Source organism: Trachurus trachurus (assembly GCF_905171665.1).
Source record: "Trachurus trachurus genome assembly, chromosome: 15".
In the NCBI taxonomy this organism is placed as follows: domain Eukaryota; kingdom Metazoa; phylum Chordata; class Actinopteri; order Carangiformes; family Carangidae; genus Trachurus; species Trachurus trachurus.
Window position 1 is genome coordinate 8,387,896 of NC_139906.1, and position 8,759 is coordinate 8,396,654.

The following is an 8,759-nucleotide window of genomic DNA, read 5'->3' on the forward strand; positions in this document are numbered from 1 at the left end:
GAAGGTGGAAGTGCAACCAGAGGAGCAACTTTATCACAGATCTAGTTATTACTCGGATGAGCACCGCAGCAGCAGCAGCAGCAGCAGCAGCAGCATGCCTTACTGCTGCGCCGTGAAGTCGTGCGCCAGCAAGATCACGAAGGGCTCCAGTCTGTCGTTTCACCGCTTCCCCGTCAAGAAACCGACGCAGCTCCGACTGTGGCTGCTCGCCCTCGACATCGATGTCAACACCGCACAGAAAGAGCTCAAGAAATACTACGTGTGCTCGCAGCACTTCGCTCCGGGGGATTACACCAGTAACGGACTACCGGAGAGCGAGGCGGTGCGGCGCTACCTGACGCCGACGGCGGTGCCGACTGTCGCTGTTTCCCCCGACACGTCGACCAAGAGTGTGAAAGTGGTGAGTGTTGTATTCACTCTTTACTCCACCATCTCCTGTCCTCCATTCCTCCATCCATCCCGCCATTGTCTACCGCTTACACGTGCAGGGTCGCGTGCGGGATAAACAATATGTGATTTGACCATTTGTTTAACTCATTGAGTGCCAACCACCTAATTTCTCGTTTTTCGTTCCCATGCGTTGAGTGCCAAAAACGTAATTTTACGTTTTTTGCTTTAAAAAAAAATATTATTATGAAAATAGACACTTTAACACACCTTTATGTGTAAATTTGGGGACTCTACGACGAGCAGAAGTGAAACATAGACATATATATATATATATATATATATATATATATATATATATATATATATATATATATATATATATATATATATATATATATATATATATATATGAAAGTGAAATAGATGACGATCAAAAACTCATGACAGCTCATGATCTGGAAGTTTTCATCATAACTCGATCGGCTTTTGCAAACGGAGTTCTGCATGTGGATGCAGGCAGCGCAGCTGCTCTGCTCTCACCCGCGAGGCTCCAGCATAGACCAGAGCGGCATTTTTATGCAAATGAGAATGACTGATGCATTCTGGGTAATTTAGGGGCAGCGCCCGGCATCCCTCCATTGAAAAGTTCAGCCTAACTGGCTTGACAAACTAACAAAAAAGTTGGCTGTTAACAGGCTATTTACAGACAACACTCAGCCAAAACCTACCCGGTGACTCGACCAAATACGTGTAGATGTCTGGGTCAGACATTTCTGGCCACTTTGTGGGGTCATTGATCATTGTGGGAGGCTAAATGAGTATACCGGTAGATTCATTCATTGTAATTTTTCAACATAGCGTGAACGGTGGGTTTCAAAGAGGGTGTCAAAATAATTATGAGACATAGTGCTACAAAAGAAACAAAAAATAAAACATTCAGATTGATTGTTAGTTAGTCTACGCTCCATCAAAACACAAAAAGCCACTGAGTGCAATGTAAAAAGGCCGGGCGCTGCCCCTAAATTACCCAGGATGCATCAGTCATTCTCATTTGCATAAAAAAGCCGCTCTGGTCTATAAAGAATGGACGTAGCACCGTGACGTCACCCATTGGTTTGGGGGAGTCTGTTTTGTGCATCCATGGTTTTGCTACTACGGGGTTTTGAACCGCGCCATGTTGGATTTTACTTGCCATATTTGGAGAGGTGCGGCGGTTAGCCGGCAGAGAACCCGCCCACTGGCCTCGAAGCAGCGGTCTCCGGACCTGTCACTCAACGTTTCCGCGCCCTAATTGGCCAGAATTTTAGACCTAATAATAGTAAAACGGTAGAGTTTTAATAAAATTCACCCCCCTCAGAGTGTGTGCGGGGGTAGAAACTATCGGTTGAGACCAAAAAAATGAAATGTACCCGGCTGTAAATATGTTTTTTTAAGCTGTAAAGTCGGCTATTTTAACATGGGGGTCTATGGAGAGTTGCTCCCTTTTGGTACCAGCCCCCAGAGGAAGCCGGGGGGATTGCAGTTTGTTGAACGCGGAAGTGAGCTTCACTTCTCAGACTGACAACTGCCCCCTTGGGCTCCAGCAGCTCGGAGCCGAAACAGGAAGCTCTCAGCCGACAGTCCCGCCCGCTCTTCATCTGGAGCAACACCGTGTCCTCCCCAAAGTCCTCCCGCGGTAAAATGTGACGATCCCTCGGTCAAAGCAGACCGGCACCACCGACCCGTACCACAGAAGGACCGTGACCACCGGTGGGGCCGGTGTTCCCGAGCTGCTGTGGCCGAGAGACCATCACATTCCGCGGCGAGAGGCACGGTGCGTCTGTGTTATTGTTGTTTAGTGAAACACCTGAGAAAAACCTTTTTATTTTATTTTTTTTAAATCTTTGATTAATCCTCACATATTGTCTCAAGCTATAATCAGAGCTCACTTTCTTTTGCAGCTGCTACAGAGTGTATATTAGAGCTGAGGCAGAGTGTAAACTATGGTCCACATTGTATTATGATTGTTTGTAAAAGTGAGTTGAGACGAAAGTGCCTTTTTCATGATGTGTTTGTCTTGCGTACCATCTCTAATACACACTGACAGGAAGTTATTCTTCAACAGGGATCAGTAAACGGCAGGATCAAACATGAATTAGTGGATTCTTATTCCTCTGCAGGTAAGACATGGAAGATTGAAGCTAATGTTTTTTTTTTAATATGAAGCTGAAGAGATGGCAAGTTCTGTGTGGTATCGAGCGTCAAGTCAAGAGAGTTATTAATCAAGAATTAATGGATGTGATTTATGTCTTACTCTCATATAAAGTCAGTTTTCAGTAGATATGTGCTGGGGGTTTCACGTGTCGTCTCTAACCTTTAGACACCACGCTGGTCTCTGAGGAGCCGCCTCCCTCGCTGCTGCAGCAGTGTGACATCAAAGTGGAGCAGGAGGAAACAGAGGTCCAGATACAGGTCGAAGACGTGAAGCTGCAAGTCAAACATGAAGGTACATATGGAGGTTCACAAGTCATGGCAGCGGCACATCAGTGAGAAACTACAAGGATAGGAGTTAGGACACTAGTGTGAGGGAACATTGGAGATTCATGAGACTAAATAAATTATTAAAACATCATGATTTGTGACGTTTTTCAGTTTCTAAAATCTTTATTATTAGTGCCATGGAGCTCAGCATCAAGGCCTGGGGTGTGTTTAGTTTCCATATTTAAAGCAGAAGTAAGTGATATATTTGTGTTAATATAAGTCTTAAATAGTTATATCTTCCGACAGCAATCACTTACATAGAGTGTTTGGACCGAAACACGGGTCTCTCAGTCCCTCTGCTCTGCTCTGAGCCGAGGAGAAAACTTTTCTCGTATCCTACAGTTTTTATCCAATGAGGAGAGAGAACGGCATGCAGGGCTGTGTGTGCAGCCAAGGGAAGCCGTGAATGTGGTGACGTAGGTACGAGGACTGTTATGGTGCGTTCAAGGCAACTCGTAACTCGTGTTTTTCCGACCTGTGAAGTTGTACCAGTTCGATCTGGTAGGAGTTCACGGGTCGGAAGTTACGAGTGGCCGTTATAGTGACTTTCACAGGTAAAACAGGTCGGAAAAACACGAGTGGGTTGCCTGGAACGCTACAAAATCGTAAGTTGTGACTTGAAGCTGTAATTTACGGTTTCAAAAGCCTGCCTGGAACGCAGCATTAGCGAAAACGACCGGACCACTTACTTCTGCTTTAATTTATGGATGTGATATACAGTACAGGCCAAAAGTTTGGACACACCTTCTCATTCAATGTGTTTCCTTCATTCTCACTGAAGGCACCAAAACTATAAATTAACACATGTGGAATTAACAAAAAAGTGTGAAATAACTGAAAACACATCTTTTCTTCTTTGTCTTCTCTTTCTTCTTCCTCTCCTTCTTCCTCCTCCTCCTCTATCTCTGCCCCCACTAATTCGAGTTTCTTCAAAGTAGCCACCCTTTGCTCTGATTACTGCTTTGCACACTCTTGACATTCTCTTGATGAGCTTCAAGAGGTGAACCTGACCTGAAAATGGTTTTCACTTCACAGGTGTTGAGGTGTGCCTTGTCAGGGTTCATTAGTGGAATTTCAGTGAGAATCTACAATGTAAATAGTCATGAAAATAAAGGAAATGCATTGAGTGTGTCCAAACTTTTGACCTGTACTGTATGTCTATGTCAGTTTTCAGTGTATGTGTGCAGGAGGTTTTAAGTGTCCTTTCTAACCTTTAGATGACACCCTGGTTTCTGAGGAGATGCCTCCATCGTTAAATTACGTTAAATTGGAGCGGGTTCCCACTCCAGAGGAAACAGACGTCCACATACGGATGGAGGACGTGCGGCTGCAGCAGTGTGACATCAAAGTGGAGCAGGCTCCCATCGAAGAGGAAACAGAGGTCCAGATAGAGCCGGTTCCGTGGTGTCAAGTCAAAGTGGAGGAGGAGGGTGCTGTACCAGAGGAAACAGAGTTCTACATGCAGGTCAAAGAGGAACAGGTAGATCAGACACCAAGGCTTATATTTCCAACAATACTGAAGTCAGATATGTTAAAGCATTAAATGTGAGCTTTTTCTATCTTCCAATGCTGTAACTGAAGTGAGTCTGAAGAAAACCACAGATGACAAATGGACTGAAAGTGATTATTGATTATTCTTTGTCGCCTCCACAGAGTCCTAGCATTGAAGTCTTTGTGGAACAAGATCAGCCTGTAACAGAAGAAAAGTCACGTCAACTTTGTGGTAAGACAATTAAGAAATTCTCTTATTTGATGAGGCATATTGAAAAGAGTCACAAAGGGCACAAAGCAATACCGTCACAACAAGTAAATCAAGTAATCATCTCACCTGAACAGGGAAAAAAGCCAAAGAAGAAATTCCTCTGCACAACGTGTAGCAACTGGTTTCAGACATATTGAAAGTGGATGCCTTTATCGTTATTGTTTTTCAGATCTTTATTATTAGTGGCACAGGTACCGCACTATTATTATCCTGCATGTATCTTATTATTACAGCGGGGAAAATAAGTATTGAATGAGTCAATGGACTTGCATGGTGAGTGAGCATGCATAGAGGGCATGGCAGGTTAAATGCATTACTCACTTATTAGGGCCACGGGGCAAACGCCACCGAGGCACTATTACTATTGTGTGGATATCTTTTTCTAATTTTTCATCATTTTTGACCCACAAATATATCAAAACGTGCTTTTCGATCAGGATCGGGATGTGCCATTACTTTTCTCTACAGAATATTAATTTTTCACGGCCTAAATTGCAAAAAACTGAAACATTTAGCATTGAAGAGAATGAGATGAGCCAAAAAGAAAAAGAGTGATTATTGAAGTTTTTCAAACATCTACTGCTCTGGCATACTTTCACCTAGAGACTCCATTTAAACTTTAAAATGTAGACACAAGTCTTGACTATTGGTGTATTAATCTACGTTCTGATAGGTATTATAGTTTTTAATCAATCACTGTTCAATGACCATGATCATTTTGGGGAGAAATTTTAAAATTATAATGGGTGTGTATTAACTCATTGAGTGCCAACCACGTAATTTTCCGTTTTTCGTTCCCATGCGTTGAGTGCCAAAAACGAGATTTTACATTTCTTTTAAATTACGGAAATAGACACTCTAACAGGTCTAACAGATCATCTATTTGCGTGGTGGGTCTATCATTAGGTGGCAGTCTCGCCTTCCTTTTGATCGTGGGCGGTAACTTCAAAAGAAAAGAAGCCCAGCAACTTTACAGGCAGCACTTTTCGCGTGCTGAAGGGGGAAATGAAAAAGTTGAAAAAAAAAGATATTGCCGTGCGTTTTCGTCAGACAACGCTGGACGAAACCACCTTTCTGGTAAAAGATGTGACGTTACCTGCAGACCCACACGCCAGATCAAAAGATGGGACCGATCGCTGGGCCAAGGCGGGGGATCCATCTCCACCATGGGCCGGGGCGAGCAGAGTGGCTAATAGCAGGTCCGGTCGGGTTCGCGCTTCCAAGAGGCCTCATCAGACTGATGAATATGACACAGACTCAGCCGGTAACGACGACGTGGAGGAGGAATTATGGCTCCTCAGTCGAACATCAGCAGCAGGTAAGATTATTAGCCATAACCCGGCATATAGGCTACGTCACGTTTCCACATGAATTATGTCCCCTCCGCTGTCGAACCCTGTCCAAACATGTCTTTGTGATTCCAGCCTCAGACAGCGAGTCGGACTTTGGGGAAGTGCCAGAGGAAGCCTCACTTAGGCCTGTTACCCCGTCTAACTTGGGTGAGAACAACTACTATGCTATGTCCGTTATTAATTCCACACATGGTATGCGTAAATCTGGTGCGTAAAAATAGATTTGAATATGGGGTGTGTGTGAATGGGGTTGTGATGGTTGCAAATGTAGGCTACATGTAAATAAAATGTCCTGCAAAGGAAAATATATTGAATTTAATGTCTAATATGTATTCTTATGATTCCAGAACCAGAACCAGAACCAGAACCAGAGATGGAAATAGACCCAGAGGTGCATTCAAAACAGAGGGGTGAGTTTACAGTTACGTACTGTTCCTGTACACACAAACACATACAGTTGCATTTTTATGGTAATTAATTTATTTATTTATGGCCGGTCAGAGCATGGATCCAGGAAGAATGGAAGAACCGAATGGAAGAAAGAGGGCTGGGAGCCACGAGAGATCCCATTCACCGCCACCCCAGGGCCACGAGGTGCAGCCAGACTGACATCTGACCAGCCTATTGATTTTGTGAACTTGATCATCACGGATGAATTAATGCAGACAATAGCAGACCAAACCAATCTATATGCTGACCAAGTAATCGCATCAAACTGGGTTAACCTTCTGGGGAAGAGAGTACGTTGTTGGAAAGAAGTAACTGTGCAAGAGCTGAGACAATTTTTTGGACTGTTCTTTCTCACTGGAATCATCAAAAAGCCATCATTACCCAGTTATTGGGCAACAGATGAAGTGCTGGCCACGCCCCACTTCAGCAACACAATGTCACGCAATCGATTTCAGCTAATTTGGAGGTTTCTTCACTTTAGTGATAACCTGGCAGATGACGGTAGCGACAGGCTGTATAAAGTCCGGCCTGTGTTAGACTATGTCTCATCAAAGTTTGGTGAGCTCTACACGCCCAACTCTAACATATGTATTGATGAGGGCATGATGGCTTGGTACGGGCGCCTCGCTTTCCGGGTTTACAACCCTCACAAACCAATAAAATACGGAATAAAATCGTACATAATATCTGACTCAAAAACCGGTTACTGTTTTGGGATGAAACCGTATTGTGGGGAAGCAGGGAACCTGGAGGACACTGTAGTTACCCTCCTCGACAGGCTGGCTGGGCAGGGATACACGTTGTACATGGACAACGACTACACCTCTGTTGAACTTGCTGACAAGCTCTTAGAGATGAACACGCATATTTGTGGGACACTGAGAAAGAACAGGGGGGGACCACACATAATCAGCAACATTTCAAAAAACTCTAGTCTTGAGCCAGGGGAAACCATTGCACTACACAACAACAGGGTCATGGTCCTAGCATGGAGGGACAAGAAAACTGTGAAAATGATCACCAGCCTCCACCAGGACACGATGCAAACTGAAGAGGGGCAGAAGGGCCTAAAAGAGAGGGACCCCTTACAGAAGCCCACATGTGTAGTAGCGTATAACAACTCAATGAATGGGGTTGACAAGTTCGATCAGAATATTGCTTACTACCCATGTGTTAGAAAGTATGCAAAATGGACAAAGAAATTTATATTGTATTTGTTCCAGATCTGCCTTTTCAATGCGTTCGTTTTGTACAAAGCCAGGAACCCCCGAGGCGAGCACAGGAAGTTCCTCACATTTATCCTCAGTGTGGTGAGGTCGTTGACTACCCTGGGGCTGGGAGGTGAGGAGGCAATGGGCGAGACCATAGGGGTGGTGGAGGTGGTCATTGGTAGGCAGAACAAAGAGCCAAGGGCCCCGAGAAGAGACCCTCAGAGTAGGCTGAGTGGCGGCATTGGAGCTCATGTGATGGCAAAGTATAGGGCCACTCTCAAGAAAAAAAATCCTACTCGCGCATGTAGGGTGTGTAAGAGGGGTGGGCAAAGAAGTGAAACTAGGTACTACTGTACATCATGCCATACCCCATTACACCTCAACAAGTGTTTCACTCTGTACCACACAAAACACGATTTTGCTGGTCACCATTAGATTTAAAGATCTTTGGGATGGATCCCTGGATATCTTGGAGGCGTGTATATGTATTCAATCTATTTTTTTATTAGATCTACTTTGTTTATTTGATTTATTGATGAAACCTATGTGATGTGTACTGCCCTCTTATGTGGTATGACTTAAATTTGTATGGTACACTGTTTTGTAATAAATTTTCATGAGTTGAATTTTCATCTCAGTTGTTCATTCTACAGCAGTAGAAATGTGTTATTGTTGTTTTGTGTTGCCCCCCCCCCCCCCCCCCCCCCACACTCCTCCATTATGGTTTTGAGACTAGAACAACAATATTTATCTTACACGAGCCCTTTGACCCAGAAATGTAAGTGGAAGAAGAGCGACAGGCTCAAACGGCGCACATTTCATAAAACAGGCTGTATCTCCTTTTCTAGAAAAAAGAGATTTTGATGAAACCCGGCCATGTTTAGCTTGAGTTTTCTCAGAAACGGTGTACGTAGAAACAAACGGTTTGTACCCACTTGAAACTGAAAGTTTCCTCTTTCAAACGAGCCGTAGTACGGTATGTGTCCATGGGTATAATATATAATATGCTATGGCTCTACAAAATATGTCAAAAATTGTCTAAATTGCCGGTACACTTGAATAAACCTTTGGAAA

General features: G+C 43.9%; 1 protein-coding gene across 1 annotated transcript; it reads left to right on the forward strand.

The window, feature by feature from the left end:
* On the forward strand, positions 1-8,182 carry LOC310998053 (piggyBac transposable element-derived protein 4-like). The gene is made up of 9 exons (XM_083987936.1): positions 1-400; positions 2,495-2,549; positions 2,750-2,875; positions 4,128-4,390; positions 4,564-4,633; positions 5,775-5,990; positions 6,097-6,171; positions 6,372-6,434; positions 6,526-8,182. Exons 1-9 carry the CDS (start codon positions 95-97, stop codon positions 8,118-8,120), a joined length of 2,769 nt encoding a protein of 922 aa, XP_083844062.1. The 5' UTR covers positions 1-94; the 3' UTR covers positions 8,121-8,182.
* The last annotated feature ends 577 nt before the right edge of the window (positions 8,183-8,759 follow it).

Coding starts and splice junctions, on each gene's coding strand:
- LOC310998053 (XM_083987936.1), top strand. CDS start 95: ATGCCTTACTGCTGCGCCGTGAAGTCGTGCGCCAGCAAGATCACGAAG. Junction 4,634..5,774: donor AAAGTCACGTCAACTTTGTG/GTAAGACAATTA, acceptor CGTTACCTGCAG/ACCCACACGCCAGATCAAAA. Junction 5,991..6,096: donor CAGTCGAACATCAGCAGCAG/GTAAGATTATTA, acceptor TTGTGATTCCAG/CCTCAGACAGCGAGTCGGAC.